Source organism: Crocuta crocuta, unplaced genomic scaffold (genome assembly GCF_008692635.1).
Source record: "Crocuta crocuta isolate KB4526 unplaced genomic scaffold, BGI_CrCroc_1.0 scaffold750, whole genome shotgun sequence".
Taxonomy (NCBI): Eukaryota; Metazoa; Chordata; class Mammalia; order Carnivora; family Hyaenidae; genus Crocuta; species Crocuta crocuta.
Window position 1 is genome coordinate 1,053,019 of NW_027529191.1, and position 22,047 is coordinate 1,075,065.

Genomic DNA, 22,047 nt, shown 5'->3' on the forward strand with positions numbered 1-22,047 from the left:
AGGAAAGAAGGGAAAAGAGAAGAAAGAAGACAACATTTATAATTGGGAAAGCTCGTAGGGGTCGAGGGGCTTCTGTAATTCTCAATCTTCCTGTGTCGGCAGCCGCTGTGAGGGGGCCGTCCTTCGGCCCAAAAGACAGGACCAGTGTCTCTGTCCCGGAAAGGGGCTCCTCGGAGGCCATGTGGGGTGGGGAGGACATTCCTCACCCCCACCTCCTACAGCACACAGGGTGGACTTGTCACGGCTGGGGGGCGAGTGGGGGTGAGTTGCCATGGCAACCCCGGTTTTCTGCCTCCCGTCCCCCCCTACCCCCCCAGCCTTGCACAGGTTCCATACTGTGCAGGGAACTGGGAGCAGCAGGGAATGGAGGGCACGCGGGCCAGGGCAGACCTTGCGGCCAGTGCTAAAAGGTCTCTCCCATGGATGGGGGTCCCTGTGGGACACACACAGCCACCTTAGTGCTTCATGAACCACAGCCCTTGGGGCCTCAGGAGGCTACCCTGCAGCCAGGACGCACCCGGGGTCACTGCACTCAAGGCTCAGTTGGCATTTCACTGCCCTAAACTGCAGCTCAGAGCCATGTGCTGGTGCAGCCCATGTGCACGAGCTACCAAACACGAACGCGAGCCGTGCCGGCTGTGTGCGCGGGCCCACACAGGACTAAAACACGTTATGCTAGAAACAGGGTCCAGGGAAGGTGGCTCAGCCTGTTGGCAAGGGCACCACGCTGGCGTCGCGAGCCCAGGTCGTAAGAGGACAAACCTGAACGTGGCCCAGTCTGTGAGAACGAGGAGTCTGGGTTTGCCCCATCACGGTGCAAGGGTTTTCATTTCTTTTATCACGAAAGGAGCCGTTGGCCTAATACACTTTCTAAATTTAAAGTCCATTAATAGTAAAGAAATGTCGGGGCGCCTGGGTGGCTTAGTCGGTTGAGCGTCCGACTTTCGCTTAGGTCATGATCTCGCGGTTCGTGGGTTCGAGCCCCGCGTCGGGCTCTGTGCTGACTGCCAGCTCAGAGCCTGGAGCCTGTTTCAGTCTGTGACTCCCTCTCTCTCTGACCCTCCCCTGCTCACGCTGTCTCTCTCTCTCTCCTAGAAATAAATAAAACATTAAAAAAAAAAAAGAGTAAGGAAACGTCATCCTTTGAAGGTAAAACCGCCCGCTCGAAGGGTGCGGGGCCCTCGCATCACATTTTCTCAGGCCAAGAAGGGAAATGCAGGGGACTCTTGTCCACGAGCAGGTCAGCCCTTGCGGCGCTCACGGGGTCACGGACAGCAGCAAGCGTGGGTTCCACGGCCTCCGCTGGCCTCGCTCCCCACTGCCTGGCAGACCGGCCACTTTGCCAGGAAGGTGCTGCGAATGCCAGGCGTCATCGGGCCCTTCGCCCCTTCCTGCCAGCGGCGGGACGCGCATCAGCCTCTGGTGCTTGTCGATGGGGGCTGGTCTCTCCCTGGCTGCTTCCTGCTTTCGGGGGGTGTGGAGAGGTTGTGACAGTCTGCACCCTGAGGGGCCCCAGAGGGGCCGCAGCCCTGCACGGCTTCCAGCAGCAGGTGGGGGTGGAGGCATTGTGTCTTGCCCAAACCGTACCTCGGTCTCCAGACTCCGGGTGTCTCTTCAGTCGTCTCTGGATCAAAGCACACATTTCAGAGGGTGAAGGTGTTCCTCTCCCCTGGATCAGGGCACCGGCGAAGCTCAGACGCCAGACAAGGCCAGTGGGTCCTGTCCACCGGGAACGCCAAGTCTACGTGTTCTGGGGTGGGATCTGGAGGGGTGTTTTCACTTAAGGCTCAGCACAATGGACGTGCCGGTCAGTAGTGCCTTCCCCTCTAGACGGAAGACAGGACAGTCTTGCCCAGGTGGGAAGCAGCTCAGAAGCTGTGGTCCAAGTGCAGAACTCATGCTCAGAGCAGAACTCACGCCAACGATCAGGGTGCGGCCCCCTCGCGGGACCAGAAGCCCCCACTGCGGCGGGTTTCAGGTGGTCAGCACTTCCCCACCGGCCAGCAGTCTTGCCCTGCTTCAGCCCTGGGTCGCTGGAAGAGGCTCGTTGTGTATTTTGAAGGCATCACAAAGTCTCGGGTGGACAATGAGAGGACAGAGGTCATCAGAGGGGGCCACTGCGGGGCCACCGTGGATGGCCCTCCCAGCACCTCGGCCCACCTCCAGGCCCAGCGCACTCCTCATGCTGTGTCACTGAGCCTCGGCAGAAAGCCAGGATTTTGGACAAACTGAGAATCAGCTGACTTCGGGGTCGGGATTAAGTCCTGCTCTGTGTTTACCTTTTAACCCGAAGGCCGCCGTGTAGAGTGAGTTGGAAATCCGAGTGTGTCTGCATAAGGGTGACCAGGACGGGTTGAGGTCAGGCCCGGGGGACTTACTGCAAAGCTGTGATTCAGGAAAGTCACTGGGCACCTGAGCCTGCTTTTTCCAAATAAGAAATGTGAAGTTCAGAACTTTGGTTGACTTGCTGGGGGCCACGCAGTGAGGATGCAGGCCCGGTTTGGGAAGATCCCGTCTGACCCAAAGTGGAGCCCCTCTCCCTGCATCGCACGGGCGCAGCCACAAGGCTGCCTGCCTGAGGGCGCACCTGTCTGGGTCAGGGTCAGGGAGATGCCTGCTCAGCAGGCGGGGGGTGCGAACTGGCGGTGCCTGGCAGGCAGGACGCGGCTCTGGCGCAGAGGGAGGCTGCAGGCTCATGCCAAGACCCTCGCTCCCACCAGCAGGCCATGCGCACGGAACACAGGGCCTCTCTGAAGCTCGCATGAGGGTCACACCAGAGACAGGGAGTCGGCAAGAAAGAAAATGGCTTTTCCATGAGATGTGCTATTTGTAAAGATGACAGGGTCCTGCACGCTGTCGCTGGGGCTGAAAGCCAGCCAGGTGACGTGGGCTCAGGCTGGCCAGTGGTAGCTCTCACGTGGCCAGGAAGGCGCGAGTCTAACCTGTGGTGCGGTGGGGCAGAGGGCTCGGGTCTGGCCCGCATCTCTGAACGCAGCAAAGAGAAGAGCATTTCCAAGGTCGCCTGTGCTGCTCTGACCCATAAGGCTTGTGCAGTGAATATAAAACGCTTGTTCCTAAGTGGTTCTCATCTTAAAACACATGTCATCCAAATAAGGCGAGAACTGAAGCAAGAATTCAAGATAGCTTGAAAAGTGAAGAAAAGACGGAGAATAGGATGATCAAAATATGCCAGCTGGGAAAATGGTTTTGTGCGGGAGGAGCCTCGGGTGGGGTCGCCGAGGGACCAGGGCTGCTAGGGAGTCTGAGAGGCTGACGGACACTTCCAGTTGATGGTTTTAAGCCTGATTTGCAAGTCTGATAAAAGTATTTAAAATTGTACCAGATCACACAAGAAAGAGAAAAAGATATATTAGGAAAATGGAATCCTTTTATCTTTGAAATATTTTGATCTTGGTTGTTGGAGTTTGAAATATAAGAAGTTTTCTTTCACTCACTCATCCCTGGAATCAGGTCAGACTTCAGGTGTTGACTGTCTGTGTCTTTTTGTTCCGGGGCCCCTCCCTCGCTCAGTCAGCCTCAACCCTGCCCGAGCCCCTGGGCCGACCCGCCAAGCTGCCTGCCTCCTTCCTCCCTCAGACGTTGCTCTTTCATTAACAAGTGCTTATTATATCGACTTTTCTGGGCACCAGGTGCTATTCTAAGCACTTTACAAACATAAACTCATTAATCCTGGTAATGAACCACCGGGTAGGTCCCAGAACCACCCCACTTTGGAGATGGGATCAGAGAGGTGAGAGCCTGTGGAAGGCGGGCCCAGAGTGGGTGTGTGGAGGGGTCCGGAGCCAGGAGTCCTGGGCGGAGGTCCACACTGCTAAGCCTGCTGGCTGCCCCCACCCCCACAGCCCTGGGTGAGAGAAACCACCCCCACCCTCCAGGAGTCCAGGAGGCACATCTCCTGATGCTCACAGTCTCCCAGAGCATGTTCTTAAAAACCCAGAGACACTTAAATGTCTCTTGGCCTTTGAGGAGTCTCTGTGAATACACCTGCAATATCCTGACTGATTAAAAAAATTTTTTTTCTAAGGAAAATAAACAGACTCAAAATACTTAGAGTGAAACGTTAACCTCCAATTTAAATTATTTCGACTTAGCCTAAAAACTCACTCTAGCTGACATCCCTGGGGATTGGAAGCCAGAGACAGGCATTTTCACTGGCACAAACTGTTGTCATGACGTGAAAGGGAGAAGAGCAGAAATACCTCAGGGAGAAGCCAGACTTCCTGTCGCTGGGGATTGTTCTGACAGTGAGGAAGGTGTGACTGAGAAAAGTCGAGCTCCCCTTTGAAAAGCCAGAATTAATCACAGTGACTGAAAGGTATGGTTCAATTAAGCGCACGCGGTGCTCAGTGTCGAGTGGGAATCCCACCCTGTCCTGGGTGCCGGGCGTGGACAGAGTCGCCCACATGCACACTTGCTGGGCCCACCATCCAGCAGGTCTTGAGGGGCCCTAACCGCACACCTGGGGGCCTTACTAGGTCAGGAAAACTAAGCTGAACGCATCACACATTTAACTGAAAAGAAGCAAACAAAATCCAACAAATATATGTATACACACGTATACTTCCTTGGGAATGAATACATTTTGGAGAGGAGTGTATAATCAGCTCTCTGTGGCTAGAAATGTCCTAACTGAAAACTCTGAAGCTGTCTACTAAGCTCAATCTAAATCAGTGTCCCAGGCGTGGGGAAGGGGGGGCCCGTGATGGCCAAGGGGCTGGGGCCACTGGATGTGCTCTTGGGCCCAGGAGAAGTGACAGGCTGTCAGGTTGAGAAGAAGGAAGTGGAGAGGGAGGGTGGACCCACCAGTCAGGAGCCACAGATGTGCCCTCAGAGTCCCCAGGAGACAACCGGGCCTGTGCCATATTTGCCTCCATGAACAGCCCAGGTCTTGACAACAGGTAAAATCAGTTTTGTTCCAAGACGAGATTTAAATGTGATTAAATGGATACAAATAGGAAGATTCAGGATTTGCTCCCAGTAAGTTCTGGGATCCTCAGCTGTAAAGTGGGGCCAAAAAGAGACGCCTTTCTTCTGTTCTCTGCTCAGTCGCCAGTCGGTTCTGGTTCGGGAGATGAGGCTGGAGCCATGTCACTCTGCACTTACCACCGTGTGCACCTCCGTGTGGCAGGGCAGACTTCACGTGCCTGAGCAGCTGACGACCAATGCCACTCACTGCAACGGTGGCCTCCGTCCTCGCCCTCCCTCCCCCAACCAGGGGATGACGTCTTGAAGCTCACGCACCATCCCTGCCTTTCCAGCCGGGGAGTTAGAGTTTCCAGATTCACTCATTCCCAATAAGCTCTCACGATGGCCTCCCCTCACCAGGGGGAGATTGGAGCTCAGAGAGAGACACCTGTCTGACCCCACCTACCAGCACGGACCCCACTCAACAGCCTCCCTTCAGATTCCTGGGCTCCTTACAAGATTCTGTTGTACAAGCAGATGATTCTGACTCATTCATGAATTCATTTACTTGTCAGCTTGGCTCCTAGTGACGTGCAAAATGCCCCGTGGGTGCTGTGGAGGTCGGGCCGCCTCCCTTCCCATGCACAACACAGGTGACCAAATATCCACAGCGTGAGGCAGGCAGGGCCTGATCGCCGCAGGAAGAAGCCAGTGTGGCTCAGGATGGTGGGCGTGGAGCGGTATGTACAGGTGCATTCAGGGACTCTGTGAAGTGATGACCTCATTCTGTGGCTGGGCTTCAGTGGGCACAAGGTCAGGGAAGGTCATCTCAAGGGAATGTGCCGCAAGGGTTGCATATTTTTTGTGTCATGAACTGTGCATACACTCATAAATGCTTATTTCAAGAATTAAGAAATATTTTAAGAATTAAGAATTAAGTGAAAGATCTCTTAAGCCTCAAGCTGCAACGGCCTGCGAGTCTACGGCCTTTTTTTCCCATCAAGGTGTTTCTCCCAAAAAGGCCCACCCCCCCAGGGATCACCAGCCTCACTGCTCTTCTGTCCTTGCCTGGAAGGCTGGGCTGGCGGGATTGCGGGTAAGCCTGCGGGCAGGTCCCCTGCCGCACGAGTGGAAGCGCACTGCCCGCTTACAGTCTTCACAGAAGACGTTCATTTTACTCTTTCTTGAGCAACACATCCCTGCACCTCCGCCCGACCGGCCCAAGGATCCCCTCGGCCAGAGGACGCCCACCCTTACAGCCGCGACCTGCTTCTTTGATCAGGCGCTATGGAAAACACACCACTGGAATCCTGCCTCAGAGGTCCCCACACAGTTATACTGTCTTCACAAATCAGGGGGGCAGTTTTGATTTTTGAAATCTCATCCTTCTAAGTACACAGCCTTGGTGAGGCCCGCAGGCCGGCTACCACTGTCCATAGCCTGACAACCTCCTATGGTACCGCGTGCTCAGCGGTTTCCTACCGGTGACCGGAGCGATGCCGTTCTCTGGGGTCAGCCGGACCTTTGGAGGGAGACTATCTGTGACAGGACTTCCTGCTTTGTAACAGTTTTCCCTTCCAGGAAGCACGCAGCTCATCCTGGGCCCCTCCTGCCAAAGCCAGGAGTTGGGCCGGCCTGGTTTCCAGTGGGGTGAGCACTGAGCCGACCTGGTTTCCGGTGGGGCGAGCCTGAGCCGACCTGGTTTCCGGTGGGGTGAGCGCTGAGCCGACCTGGTTTCCGGTGGGGTGAGCGCTGGGCCAGGCCTGGTTTCCGGTGGGGTGAGCGCTGAGCCGACCTGGTTTCTGGTGGGGGGAGAGCTGGGCCAGGGCTGGTTTCCGGTGGGGTGACTGCTGATCCAGGCCTGGTTTCCGGTGGGCTGAGCGCTGAGCCAGGCCTGGTTTCCGGTGGGGTGAGCGCTGGACCAGGCCTGGTTTCCGGTGGGGCGAGCCTGAGCCGACCTGGCTTCGGTGGGGTGAGCGCTGAGTCATTCGGGTGTCCGGTGGGGCAGTGCTGGGAGAAGGCGGGCGGTCCTCTCTGTGTCCGCCTCACTGCGTCCTGCCGGCCTCCGCAGGGCCCCTCCGTCGCTGGGGTCGCTGCGGCCCCGCCCCGCCCGCTGTAGCGCCCTCAGCGGGCCTGCCCCTCAGGCCTCCTGCAGCGCAGGGCGCCTCCCTGTGCAGCCCACGTCCTGGCCCGCCTCACACCCTGCTGTGCTGCGCGCGAACGCCCAGAACTGGCTGCTTCTCACCCCACCTGACCCCTCCCAGCGGGACTGCCCCCGAGACCCGCGCCAGGGCCCCTGCCCCGCTTCACGCTGTGCTCGGTGGCCGCTGGCATGGCTCTAAGGACACGGCCGCCTGCACCAGTGCGGGGCAGGGCTCATCTTACTCAGAGGGGAGCGTGGAGCCCCTGCGGGACTAGACCTCTGCGGCCACGCTCCCCTCCAGAACGTTCCTCCGGCTGCTCCTCCTCTGAGGGAGCAGGCCTCGTGCTCCTGCTGTTTCCCCGCTGTCAGGAGGCGGGCAAGGGCAGGGACTGGGGTCGCTGGCTACATGCCGGGACCGGAGCGGTGGCCTCACGCACAGGGGCGTGTAAGCAAATCACGGGAACCACGCGTCACTTTGTTGTCATTTTCTAAAGCTTAGACAAGAACACTTAAGTCGTTGTTTCTATAAAATAAACTACACACATACAGAGTATGCTGTCGCACTTTATAAAGCACGTTCACGTCTGCAGCCCAGCCCCGCTGACCTTGACCTTGGGAGAGGTCCGCCCTTGTCCTAGCTCCCGAGCACGTGGCCCGTGCGCGCTTCCGGGGCCTGGATACCAGGCGCTGGGCGTTTGCTGTTGCTTTGTTTGTTGAATGGAAGCTACAGAAACACCTCCCCACCCAGAAATACGATGCAGCTATTAAACAAGATTACCCGACCAACACGTTGAGTGAAAAAGCAGACTTCAGGGTCACAGATGTATTGTGGTTAATAAAAGCCTTACCGGATGCAGCAGAGAGACGGAGGTACAGGTAGTTTTTTCTTTTCCCTACTTTTCCAACTTTCGGAGGCTTATGTCTAAAACTTTCCTTGTCTTGTTAAGAGCACATTTCCCCCTCCGATGTAAGAGGACACCTGTGTTTAGGTAGAGGGCGATTTTACATTTGACGGACATTGTCAGCTTAACGGGATGGATGACTGCAGGAAGTAGCACCGGCACGTGGCCACAGGAGCGGAAGACGAGGAACAAGGCCCAGGGAAGTGAGACGGCGCCGCTCCCACGCCTGCACTGGGGCCTGAGCAGAAAGGCTCCTCCAGGGTGAAAGCAGAGAAGGAGGGCTCTCTGTGGGCCCTGAGCATGAAGATTTGCTGAAACAAGTCACTTGTTTGAACCCTGGGTTGTGGAAAGTGCATTGTAACCACACGTCCGGAAAGCAGACTCGAAGGGTAATTGGAACAAGGAGGGGTCGTGGCTCGCTTCTATGTAGCAAGCTCTCTCTCCGCAGGCTGGTTAATGGTCTAAGCAGGCTTGAAAGAGAAATATTTAAGCTACTAATGGCAAACAGGCTTCTAACAACTTTAAAGCCCCAAGTATTAATAATGTATCTGCTAATTATAACCCGGGTTTATTTAGTCACTAAAGAAGGTGGCCTGAGGAGCTCTCTTTGATGACATCTGCTTAATCAAATTTGAATTTCTGTACAAGTTTGAAAGTAATAAAGTTGAATATATTTTTAAAATAACGTAACAGACTTTCTCCTAACTTGCAATGAGTGTTGCTTGAATGGTCCAGAACAGTGAGGTCCACACAACATGTAGGTATTTGAATCTGAAAACAGTTACACTGTGAAATGTATATCATATTTAGTTCCAATCTGTCTACAAATGGCATTAAATTAATGAAAGAGGCCAGTATATAAATATAAAAAGACCTCTCCTCCATTTGTCTATGGCTTAAAAATAAAACAAAAATGTTGAGAACCCAGATGCTAAAAAGAATCATAAGCTTTTCAGTTGTAGGAATAAAATATTCCTGAATATTTATTAGACTATGGCAAAACCTATCTTTACGGAACAAGACGCGCAGAGTCTGGGGTTCTGTGTGGCCCCGTCCAATACAGACGTCCACTTGATACCCATGACTATTTAAATGAGACTCAACAAAATGAACACCCTTGAAAGTGCATTCCCCCGGGGGCCAGGGCGTGCTGCGGTGTCCAGTAGGTGTGTGTGCCTCTGGCTGCCGTACTGGACGGCGCAGATAGAGAACATTTCCATCACCTTGAAGCCTTCAGTTGGACAGTCCTGAAATGCTCATCTCACAAAGCCAAATTATATTTTCGTTTTGATTATTAGAAACTATTTGCACTGAAAGTTTTTTTCCTTAAAGAAAAAACAGGTAAGACTGGGATTTCTCACGTCTTTACGCTATTACAATCTTCACGGACTCTACGGGAAAGCAGACAGCCTTTCTCTATTCCCTAACTGTGGGTAGAGAAAACTATTGAGCACTTGCCGAACCTGGAGACTTTGACCATACGGATAACTAAATGGCTTTCTCTAGGGCCAGGAATGTCTCTCTCAGTAAACAAACAACAGCAGAGTGTAAGAGGGTGCATGGGATTTCCCTTGAACTTTCCCTCCCGGAAGATCACAGGTTACGTTCTGGGCTGAAGACCTGGGCAGGTGGGGGTATAAGCTGTTCTGCTCCGGGGCCCACCTGGCAGGTGCTCCAGCCCTTCGGATCCTGTCTTTCCAATTAAGAAAGAAACCAAAGAGAATGGTTCTCTCTCCTGAAATTGTCAGGAAAAAATGTCCTTCCAAATCCTTATCAATAATTTCCCAGAGGGAACATCTACTTTATTTCCAATTTTGTTCATTTCGCTCCTGGGAACTATAAATTAGTGAAGTGTTTACTGAAATAAAACCTCAAATTTACAATTAAAGGCTGACATAACCTCATCCTTACTGGCCAGATGTCTTCCCCAAAAAGGCTGGTTTCTCACCCAGCTCAGTGCCAATGGGGCCCCCATCATGTCGTCACTCAGAATCACCCCAGAGGAGCCCGGCGTGAGAGGCAGATGAGACCAAACCCCCGGTAACTGAGGGAGGCCAAAGACCACTAGATGCAGCGTATGAAGAAGACCCGAAGACAATCTGATGGGCTCTATGACAGGAAGTGTGTCTAGCTCTGAATCCTGGCCTAAAAACAGACCACAAAACATACACATACACACACACGTGTGTGTGAATACATTAATAGCGTATCTTCTAGCTAAATGTGTATGCATATGTATTTAAAATACTTTTAAAACTGTAATATTTAAAATTATAAGGAAAGTAATGTTTCCTTTGTTCAGTGCACTGAATATGCCGTGTAGTTTATAAAGAGAAGTAATTAACCCAGAAAAGACGTCTGTCTGAAAAGTGTGATTGTGAGTCCCTTGAGGACAGGCACTGTGTCTGATCTCCGGCTACTGACTAGAGGTTTTTAAATAAATAAGTGACTGAAACAGTGTGGCTCCCAGCTTCTCCGAAAATGCCGTCGTGTGTGCTCCCACCCACAAGCTTCTGGGAGGTCCAGGCCGCCCCCCTCCGAAGGGCTGCAGGCTGTGAGCCAGAGGTGAGCACAGGGGCAGCCGGGGCGTGCGTATGAGTGGCGTGCACACGCCCACAGGCTCCAGAAGGGCCCCCGGACCTCCTGCCCAGCGCAACCAGTGGGGGCTTTCCTGTTTGAGTTCAAGGACAAATGATGTCCTCCAAACCTAGAGGCTCAGGGACTTTGGGGTCAGTTAGGCTTCTCCCTATTTCCAAGTCATCATAAAAAGTAAAGACACAAAGTCATTCAGTAAATGTTCCATTAACTCATACATCCTCCTCCTTTCAATTCTGGTTAATATTTTCACAAAATCCAAATTTTAAGAAGAGCAATGGGATTTCTCTTGGTGATGTTGATGATACTGATATTTATTGAATGCCTACTACGTGCCTGCTCCCAGGACCGTCCCACTTCACAGGTGAGGACACTGAGGCGCCAACGTGTGAAAGACAGGCACACACAAACACCCGCACGGCATCTCAGATATCACCCGAGAACTCCGTGTGTGCTTCCAGAAAGCACAGGTCACTTCATGAAGCAAATGAAACACTGAAGTTTGCTTCTGGTTTTGGTTTTGGTTGGTATGTGTGTGGATAGAGTCGGGTGAGGTTAATGACAATGTACACCCACATCCAAACCCCTGGGACACCCACTTGGCAGTCTGGGCATAACGTGACCGCCAGGAGAAGGAAATGGGGAGGCGGCTCCTTGCAGGAACTGAGCCCAGGACGCGGGGCAGCAAGCCCCCTCCTGCGGCAGCGTCAGTGCTCCTGAGTGGGAGGAGAGCGGGGGCTACGCTGGCTGTCCGCCCCGCACACGAGCGTGTCTGGGAGCTGGGAGCTGACGAACACAGCTTTGCTTTACCTGTTGTGTGTGTGTTCATTCGTGTGTGTTCATCTGCGTGTGTTCATCTGTGCTGTGTGCATCTCTGTGTACATCTGTGTGTTCATCTGTGTTCACCCATGTGTACATTTGTGTGTCCATCTGTGTGTTCACCTGTGTGTACATATGTGTGTCCATCTGTGTGTACATCAGTGTTCATCCGTGTGCACATCCCTGTGTGTGTTCACCCGTGTGTCCATATGTGTGTTAATCTGTGTTCACCCGTGTGTCCATCTGTGTGCACATCTGTGTGTTCACCCGTGTGTCCATCTGTGGGCACATCTGTGTCCACTCGTGTACATATGTGTGTCCATCTGCGTGCACATCTGTGTGTTCCCCCGCGTGTACATATGCGTGTTTATCTGTGTGCACATCTGTGTTCATCCATGTGCACATCTATGTGGGTGTTCATCTGCATGTTCATCTGTGTGTGTTCACCTGTGTGTGTGTGCTTGTGTATGCCTTGAGTCATCCTCAAATATTCTCATTTTAGGTTTGCTGTAGTGCTTACCTATAATTCTTATATTAACTTATTTTAAATATCAGTCCTACTTGTGATAAAATAAAGAATCTATGTGCAACAAAGCAAGTGTCTTATGGAATTTTGAGAACCTGCTGGGGAGCGGACGTCCTAGACCTCGTACAGTTGTTGCACCCTGAGGACCGAGGGACGTTTGGCAGGGGGAGCGGTGTGGGTGCCCAGGACGAAACCTGAGCCGGGCGCACGCATGCCCGGGACACCTCCCCAGCTGGGTGCACGCATGCCCCAGACGCTGCCCCAGCTCAGTGTGCCCGTGTGCACACACATCCCCAGCTAGGTGAGCGTGCAGCAGGTCACCGATCCCGGCTGGTCTGCAGCGCGGCCCGGCAGGGGGAGCAGTTGCGTGCATGTGTGGCTGCCTGTGGGATGGAGCCTTCCACTCCCACTGCACCCCCCTGACCTGAGGAGAGGCCGTGCCCTGGGGAAAACCCACTCATCTGAGCACTATCACTGTCCCTTACAGCCCATGGGTCTAGGCCTAGCTGCCGAGACACATCCCTCAGCATCTACACCCAGAGAATGGGCCGAACCCCTCCAGCTCTCCTCTCGGGCAGTGTGGCAGAGGCCCGCTGTGAACTGTCAGGCACCCTGGGGTGGGACGCGCGTCCCCATCAGCTGCACCCTTGTAGGCGGACGCTCCTGAGAGCCTGCTAAGCCCCAGCGGTCACAGCCCTGCCCATCCCTGCAGCCACCGGGAAGCTGGACTCCCAGAGCGCTGTCCGCCCCTCCGTGGGAGGAGCCAGGCCCGTGAGGAGGGCGCCTGCAACCCCCCAAGCCCTGTGTGTCTCCTGTCGTAAGCCGTGGAGATAAGCCTCACGGAACTGAGGAAGCTCGGAGCTGGTGTGCAGTGAGTGTGCACACTGGACAACAGAAGTGGCAGGGTTAGCCGCCTGTGTCAGATCCCAGTAAATAATCCTCCTGCTGCCTGAAAAATCAGCCCTAGCAAATTCTAGAAACAAGCAGTTTCTTTTTTTTTTTTTAATTTTTTTTTTAATGTTTTATTTATTTCCAGGAGAGAGAGACAGCGTGAGCAGGGGAGGGTCAGAGAGAGAGGGAGTCACAGACTGAAACAGGCTCCAGGCTCTGAGCTGGCTGTCAGCACAGAGCCCGACGTGGGGCTCGAACCCACGAACCGCGAGATCATGACCTAAGCGAAAGTCGGACGCTTAACCGACTAAGCCACCCAGGCGCCCCAAGAAACAAGCAGTTTCTAAAGCAGAATAATATTGTGGCCCACATTCAAACTTTTAACTCTTTGATTTAAATAAATTGTGGCATATGTAGTAGCAATTCCTCTGTGCCTCAGGTACCTAGGACAGACGCCCAGAGACGACAGAAAATGCAGGCCCCCACCCGGAGGTGCTGAGCCCGAATCTCAAGCACTGAGAAAGACGGGTCCGCGGCCCCTACGAGCCCCTCTCCCATCGAGCTCACGAGCAGCAGGAACCGGGGCTGCTGAGAGAAAGATCCAAATAACAACGAGGTAGCTAAATTTGGCCAAAGTATAAATGGAAGCGATTTGAGAGCCCGTTTTTAGAGCTAATTGGCTCTGATTGAAATCGGTTTTGATTTGGCTTGAATTGGAGGCTCAGACGGCTACGGCACCTACATGCCGCCCGTGTCTACAGTGATCGCGCATCTGGAAGCGGACGGCGCCCGGCGGGAGGACGCGCTTGGCAGAAAAGAGGCCGACGGCGACGCGAGGCCACTTGCAGCTCTTCCCCGCTGCTCCCTTCGGGTCCTCTGAGCCATGAAATCTTCAGAGAAGGGACTTCCCTTCAGAATGAGAGCTCGCGTTAGGCGGAGTCCTCACCAAAACGTCTCTTTGATTTGAACAATTCTACCCTCCCCCTCTACTTTCGGCCTGGGGCCCCAGCGAGTGTCACGGCCCGTGGGGCAGGTTCACAGGACGTGTGTGTGACACATGACACATCGACCCAAAAGTGTGCACACGTGGCGTGTGCGCTTCCTGGGGCTGCCCCCTGCCTCCCCCCTGGGCCCCTGCACTGTGTTGTCTACCCTGCAAGGGCCAGGGGCCAGGACCGGCAGCACTTGAAGAGTGCGAATGGCATTCACGCATACGTGACATTTTAATACATTTGCAGTTTACACGTTGCACAAAATTTGACATCAAATTATCCACTTCTTTTAAAGAATATCCCAAATGTGTTTCCCTGGATAAGATCGGAGCAAAGTGTTATCTCAGGAAGTCTAAGACGCTTGAGGATCCAAGACCAAGAGTTTATCTGGCACAACTCATCGTTCCATGATCAGGAGTGTCCTGTTAATGGTCAACAATCAAAATTCAGCGTCAAGTGTGACAAGAGGAACATTTCCAGAAAGTTCCACGCTAGAGAATTTTTTGGAGGTTACTGGGATCTCCTCTCTAAGGTCTCTATGAAGAAGTAGAATTGTGCACCTACAGTGAATGGTGTGATCTCACTCTGTCAGGTAAGTGGCTGCAGCAGCACAGACTGACCAAACTTTCTGGAGATTTGAAGATGTATGTAATCTACCAAGAGGGCCAAATGCGTGAATTATTCTAGAGAAAGCCGCCGTAGATCTGTAAGGGATCAACCTATGCTCCTAGGAAGGGAAAAGCCAGCAAAAAACGCCCTCGTGACTCAGACTAAGGGTAATGAACGGAAGGGTATCATCAAATAAGAGGTTACAAGACAACAGGTACTGTAATCTATAGTTTCCTCAGTCGGGGAAGACTTATCATCAAGTAAAAACCAGTCGTTGGAATATTGAAGTTTTTATAGCAGACATTTAATCAGAACCTGTAGTTTTGAAGATCCACCAATAAAAAGGGGCCATTTTAGAAAACTGGTCAAGTTTAGATTTCCCAGTAAGGATGGCTCAAAATGGCATTTAGTTATTGCAAAGACAAGCTGACAAATGAGCGTGGCTTTCAGATGAACCACAATTAGGAAAAGGCCATCACTTCCTGAAGATCAGGTCTGTCATCCAGGCACAGGCAGGTGGAAGGAACGGACCACGTAGCACTGCCCTGGAGGACGGGAAGGGCAGACCACCTGCCTCCGAAGATGCGGATGGCGAGGACCTCACCCCACCTTCTGAGATGAAAGAAGAGAAGAAGACAGTGTGGACGCCAGAGGAGTGGCCGCTGTGCTCGGAGCTTCAGGGCGGCGTAAGCTAAGCCCCAAGTCAAGGGATGAACACCAATGGTACCTAGACCCCTCAGCAAACTACTCTGGCCTCTGGGGGTGTTGAGACACGAACCACTTAGAAGCAGTCTTAGATACAAGTTGTGCAAAGGCTAGTTCTTGTTTATGGCTGGCCTGCGGTAGCTGGATATATGCCAAACTTTTGCAAAGCATTCCTCATCAAGAAATTCAAAGGGAAGTTGCCATGGTCTGATGTGTTGGCCACGTTCCACGTGCAGTTAGTCACGTTTTGATCATGAGGGAAGTGTGGTGTTAAGCCATGAAAAAGGATGTCTTAACAAAGTGGGTTGAGCTGTTCTTGCTAAGTCTGTCCATTCTGAGGTTCTAAAAGCTATTTGTCCATTAGGCACTGCGTGGATGACACTACAGACTTTAAAGCCGTTAAGTAAGAGGATCCCCTCCAGGTGTTAACACGCCATGAAGAAAACGCCAAGAGTCTTGTGACGGAAGGGCTAGTTCAGGAGGTCACTGAACATGAGCAGGTGATCTATGGCGCTAGGGCCTTGGACGGGGATCCTGTAAAAAACGACACGATGTGAAACAGAGCCCTACCCTCCGAGACGGCCCTGGTCTAGCGCAGCGGGACAGGTGTCGGGCGGAGTCCTTGGAAAAGGAGTCAGTTAGGGTCTGGAAGGAGCATTTTCTCCACATTGGTGATAAAGCAGTTTCCAAACAAAATAGAAGCCAAGCAATTTGACACGATGATATTTGTAACATGGCAGGCAATGAAAAAATAATTACTTTGGACTCTTGGTTCTCATTATGTTGTGAAACTCCTTTCAGTCACCCTTCTTCCCTGACACACACCTTGTGTCTCCTCTGAGTAGAATGCTGGAGACTCTCACGCACTTTCTACGACTTGTACTGACCCCTTCCAAGACTCGTGTAGGAACTGAGTGTGGCTCTGTACGTACAGAGAAGAAAGACCTTAGTCTGGGGAAATAAATGTAAGTGATCAGATTTATGCCTAAAATACAGAAAGAGTCATAGGTGCAGGGGGGAGGGGGAGGAGACGGCTGCAAGCATTGCGTCTGAGCGCCGGTGAGCGCCCGGCTGGGCCCATCAGTGAGCTGATGCTGTCCTAGAGCCTTCGAACGGTGACCACAGCCTACTTAGGGACTTGGCTACTGTCGTGGTGAGCTCTTGTCATCAGTGCTGTTTAAATGCCCGCGTTTTAAATAATCATATTAACTACTGACTTCTAAAAAAAATCTATTTTTCATTTTTTAGGTTACGATCATTTCCTAAAAGTTTGAGTACCTCTGTCAAACTTCCTTTCCCTGTGCATGCATATCAGGAGAGCGACTACTTATGCCCTAGAAAATTCAGGATAAAAAGGCTATGGCATGAAAGAGCTGGAGGCAAATGAGAAGGAAGAGGCAGACAGACTGTCCGGAAAGGGGACCAAAACCCCGAGGACCCGCTCGTGCGTGCTGTTGAGGCCCTGCTTGCACAGGTGAGTTTTCTTAAAGGCGCTTTTCTTTACATGTGACACATCCATTTCGTTACGACTAGGTGAACCGATTTTTAAAAAAACGATTTTCAGTAAATCTTACTTGAGTTCTTGTGAGCTGGTAGCCAGCATGCTTCGAATGCTTTTGTCAGCGAGGGGGCAGCCGGACAGACTGTAAGACAGGCCAGAGAGTCAGGTGAGTGGTGGCTCCCGCAGCTTACGCTCCCGGACAAACACAACATAAAGTTGAAACTAAAAAGTTTAATGCAGAAAAGCGATGGGGCAAGTGCTGTATATTGAATTTTTTTTTTTTTTTTTTTTTTTTTTTTGTGNTCACGGAAGAAAACAGGTCTGTTAATAAGCAACTTTTGAAAAATAATATAGAAGTATTTGCACTCTTTGGTTTAAACGTTTGTAAGGAATTTTCCAAATTGAGGTACTTTAGCTGGCACGATTTTGTAGGTCAACATAGAGCACTTAGAGGGTTGACACGTAATTCGACGTTTTTACTTTGACAGCATTGTTGAGGTAAGCTGAAAACAATAAATTGAAAAGACAGAATCCACCATGAGAAAAAATGAAGGCACACCTTCTATGTGAGGCGTAATTACCAGTCACATGACCACTCCCATCACACCTTGGTGTTGGACATCTGCCACCAAACAAAAACAAAAACAGCCAAAATAGTAAGTAGGTTTAAAAAAAAGAAAAACTTTAAGAAAGTTTCATTGTTTCCAGTTTAGCTGCAATGTCTGTGAGGGGATTTAAGCGCCCTGAGGGAAGCTGCAAAAACGCACGGACCAAACGGCAGACAGCGTCCCGCCACACAGAGCGTCCTGGGAACAAGCAAGCCACGCGGCTTCTCGCTCCACTGAACCGGCAGTTTGAGACATTTATATGCTGCGAACGTCGCATGCTCAAACGGCAAGGCAGGTACAGATCGGTTTTTAAAAATAAGCCAAAGAAAGGGACAGTTAGGAAGACAGGCATTTCACCTGGAGTTATGCTTACGTTATTAAGTCCTTTTTGCTCTCCTTGCACTGGGGGTACTTGGGCTTGGGGCTGGGGATGGTCACCTCTCCCGGGTACCTTCTCTCCTCCAGAGCCTCCTGGAATGGGTCCAAGTCTTCCGGCTGCGGGCAAAACACAGCTTCAGGGCTGCGCAGACGACCGGTCAGCCTAACGCACAGACCACAGACGCGTCCCCTAGGGGCCCGGCCGCCTCTGCGCTTTCCTCCTCTTCCAACACTGTCCCTTTAGAGTCGTTCCCTCTCTTTGTCCCGATGAGGCCCCTGCTGCAAGTGCGGAACTGGGCTCTCTTCAAAGACCATATCTTTCTGAGTGGGGCCGTAACTGCTCGTCCACGACTCTGAACTTCACAGTCACCCGTCAGGGGGCGGGGCTTACTCGATATTTCTGTTGGGGCACTAGTAAGAGAGACAGATTTGTGGCTTAGAGACCAGAGACTCTATTTCTTAGTTGGCCTTTCTCTTCAATGCCCAACAAGCACCTGTTGCTGTCCCGTCCCCGTTTCCAACACTGACGCGCTGAGCTTAAACACTAACCCTACACGTATTTTAGAATGAGACTTATTCTGGCCATTGGTGAGCATTCTGTGTGTGTGCGTTAAGTCCCAGCGCAAGGGAAGACCACCTAGGATTAATGTAGCTCTCAATTATTCTTATGCGACATTTTCTTTTTCAACAGAAAGGGTCTCTTTCTGGCTAAGCGGATCCAATCGCAGTAACTAAGACATTCCTATAGATGGCAGTACTCAGCAAACGTGTCTCCTGAATGATGGGGTGTACTTTTTACTTCTGGGATGGACTGTATGATGAAAACACTTCTGTCGGTTTATGAGGGCTTAGTTTTAATTAAAATAAATTCAGAGACTCAACCATCATGCCTTATTTGGTAGTAATGATTTAACACTGTAGGAGAGAAGAGAATACTTTGGAATTTAGCTTGCCACTCAGATTCTATTCTTTTGCAACGCGTGGATACCTTAATCAATTTGAAGAGTAAAGATAATAGGCTTTAAGATGTAATGGCCTTATAACCAGGTGCCTTTCCTGCCAAATCTTACAAATAACTAATGTTCCCTTTTTTCCTGCACTTCCTTGTTTCTCTAAGAAGCTATTGCTTTGATGGTGGTCTCCCTATTGTATTCAAAAAGGATTTTCATTTTTCAGTGAATAAAGAAGATGTCATAATTTCAGAACTGAGCACTGGAGAAGAAGCCAGGACAATAAAGAACAACCTTTTCTCTGTTTCTTTTCTTCGCCTAAAGGATATTTTCATGATTTTAGGAACTGGAATGTGAACATTGTTGGCGAAAGCCACTTGGCGAAAGCCTGAGTCACACTGCTATGCCCCCATGAGAGACCTATGTTAGTGCTGCTTTTGCTAATGGGACAGAAACCAAAGAGGATTTTCGCTTCTTTGAAAAGAGGCAAGAAGCGCAATGGCGTTCAGTGCTGGCTTTGCAGAGAGCTGTCAGAGTGGCAGTGAGCACCGAGCTGCGCAGGCGGCCTGGCCGGGCACCTGCCCCCGAGGGCACGCTCAGCATCTAGCACCCAGCTCCAGGGCCCCGGCCTGTGCCAGTGAGCACCCGGGCTTCCTGTCAGCCTCTCTGTGCACCCATTCGCAAAGTGTGTCCTCAGGCTCAGAAAAGCCTGAGAGGTTATTTTCGGGGTCTGGGAATGCTGAGAATATATTCTATATAAATGACCGGTAACCGCTTCTGCACTCTGTGCCATTTGGCTTTGGAAAGTTCGCATAGGAAAGCTGACATTTCCGGTCCCAGTACTCCAGAAGTGTGTTCCTGACACGGCTGTTTTGGTAATACTGTAGTCAATGAAGATTTAGGTGATTATCCTAAAATGATTTTTTAGGGCTGGAGTACACTCTTCTGAATATTTTATCAGAACAGGCACTATCCTTAGCTTCAAAGAGCTTGCTAATTAATAGCACCTAGTTAACCATTTAAGTACTTAATGCTCATTACAAATCTCTATCTGTAAGGAAAATCATGGATTATAGCGACAAGTCTCATGGACTGGATGGGCCCCTGTTTACGTGTTTTCTTAGAGAAATCATCTGTAACTAAATCGTTGGAAAATAAAATTCATGCTTGAAAAGAACCTGTGGTTTGTTTCACCGAATCAGTGCTAGTGACAAATTTCTCCCCGGTCCGCGAAGTGTGTGGTCAGCCCCAGCAGCAGAGGTCAGCCCAGGGGTGCCCGCTGACGCCCCACCCCGCACCCCGAGCCGGTGGGCAGGTGAGGGGGACGTACAGGGGCCTCGCTGCCATCGCCCCCGTCTGCCCTGCGGGCCTTCATCTTGGTATAGTCCACGGGCAGCTCCCAGGAGTCATCCTCGCCCAGCTGGAAACACCGGCCGCCCATCACCGCCTGCTGCTGGGGGGACATGGGCTCCAGGGGCGTCAGGACCGGGCAGCAGCTCTCCCGCGGCCGCGGCTTGTTCATGCTGAGGTCCAGGGTCCCGTTCTCGTCCACCTCCACATCAGGGTTCTGCTGGACACAGGGACATGGTGAGCACGCGCTCCGCCAGCCGCAGCCCTGCCTTCAGCCAGTGCAGAATCCCGACGCGGGTTCCTCCTGTGGTCCCCGCGTGTGGGCCCCCCGGGTGAGCGACAGGCGCCCGGGGACGGGTCTGCCGTCCCGCACTTAGCCGCTGCAGTGGATGGCAGCTGCACGCATCGCTTTGCCTATCGATCACCCGTAATCTATCCAGCTATCTCTGATTTATTTGTCTATGTTTCTTTTCTTTTTTCTGCAGTACATCTCTGCTTTCAGAAATACGCCTCCCCGGAAGAAAATCATGCCTAATCTCCACTCCATTCCAGCTCAAAGAGATCAGAGATAGATGTGTGTTCACACTTAAAAATTCTCCTTCAGTTTCATGATGCGAATACTTCAAGATGGGAAGAGGAGGAGAACAGACCAGTTAGAGGCGTGGAGGGTGAGGGAGAAGGAGCCAGAATTTACTTTCCGACATGAAATGCTGCGATGAACAGCATTTTCCACCTTAAGGGAGGGAGGTGTGCCGCCACAGTTCAGAGGGCCTCCAGTCCAGTGGCTCCAGTCTGACCTACTCTGCGTTTCGGCAAACCCGCAAATGCAGACAATGGTCTTAAAACATAAAGAGGTACGTGGTGAGTTTTTTTTTTTAATGTTGTTTTGAAAGATGAAGAAGCCTTCAGACCTCGCCTCTCACGAGGAGGGCGGCAAGGGAGGCCACGGGGGACAGAGCGGGAAATACTGCCAACGACCCTCCACTTCTGTTCCCGGAGAGTTACATTCTCTTGAGCAAAGATCGGATTCCAGAGCTGGCGGGCAGGCTGCTGCTACCCCAGTGTCGAGCAGCTCTTTCCTCCGGACGGAGCAGCGAGGGCTGGGAAAGGCGGCCCATCCAGGCTGTTACTGTGACAAATCACAGCGCGGGATTCTGCCTGAGCTCTTCCTGCCAGTGAGCACCCTGGGTTTCCAGCTGTCATGCTAATTTAGCCTTCATAATGTTGGAGTGAGTTCTCTCAGTCTTAGCTTTAATAAAGTGGAAAAAATCGGAAGGGGTGGCTGTCTTCCTGCCTCCCTCCCCCCTTGCCACGGAAGCTCTCCATGCTAGCCTTGAATTTTAGCAGCCCTGATCACTGCGGAAACTGCATGCCCCTGATGCCTCTCTAGAATCATGGAATAAAAATACTAATAGTAAGGAAAGCATTTGCAAAACATGAAATTGCTGGCCTGTCTCCATTCTTACACATTACAAGTACTTGTAACAACTACCGTCAGGTCTGTGCGCTCACGGTGCACGGCCGGGCAGCCCTCGCATGGGACACCAGGTGACAGAGTGGCCCGGGCCTGAGCAATGGTCCTGCCCCGTGAGCAAGGTGACAAAACCTGGCAGAAGAAGTCCCTGCACTAACGACAGCGGCCGCGATGCGTGGCAGTCCCAGCGGAGACCGGAATTCTACTTTCCTGGTTCCCTGAGTGACCCACTGGAAGGAAAGGGACAGTCCTGTGCGTGATTCCAGAGCGGGTGACCCCACCCTCCTGGTGTTCAGGGTTCCAGGCACGCGGCCGCTTTAGTTTCTTACTCCCCCTGTGGCTGTTGAAGCTACGTGAGGGCACTAGGTGTCCTTTTTCTAGAAACCCCCCTGGGTCCTAAGGGCAGTCCATGCACACGTCTTACTCTAAACAGGCCTGCACGTGCCCCGTGGTTGTCCTGGGACGGCGGGCGATTAAAGCCGCTCCCAGCAAAGCAATGTCTGGAGCTCAGCTAGGTGGCCCGNCCTCCATGTCGTGCGCGTAGTCGAAGCTGCTCTTGCTGCACGTGCTGCTGGCGCTGCTGCCGCCCCCGCAGCTCAGGTTGCTGCTGCTGCTGGGCGCGTAGCTGCTGGTGGTGCTGCTGCTCGGGCTGGCGTTCTTGCAGTACCGCTTCGCTGG

At 52.1% G+C, this 22,047-nt stretch overlaps 1 protein-coding gene across 1 annotated transcript in view; it reads right to left on the minus strand.

The window, feature by feature from the left end:
- The window catches only part of MYT1L (myelin transcription factor 1 like), a 276,307-nt gene that overhangs the window by 44,861 nt on the left and 209,399 nt on the right, over positions 1-22,047 (minus strand). Inside the window, exons 13-17 of the mRNA XM_077758294.1 lie at positions 21,890-22,043; positions 21,388-21,475; positions 19,876-20,112; positions 17,591-17,712; positions 16,683-16,751 (exon numbers count right to left, since the gene is read on the minus strand). Of these exons, the coding sequence (XP_077614420.1) occupies positions 16,683-16,751; positions 17,591-17,712; positions 19,876-20,112; positions 21,388-21,475; positions 21,890-22,043 (670 nt within the window). The remainder of the gene's footprint in view (positions 1-16,682; positions 16,752-17,590; positions 17,713-19,875; positions 20,113-21,387; positions 21,476-21,889; positions 22,044-22,047) is intronic.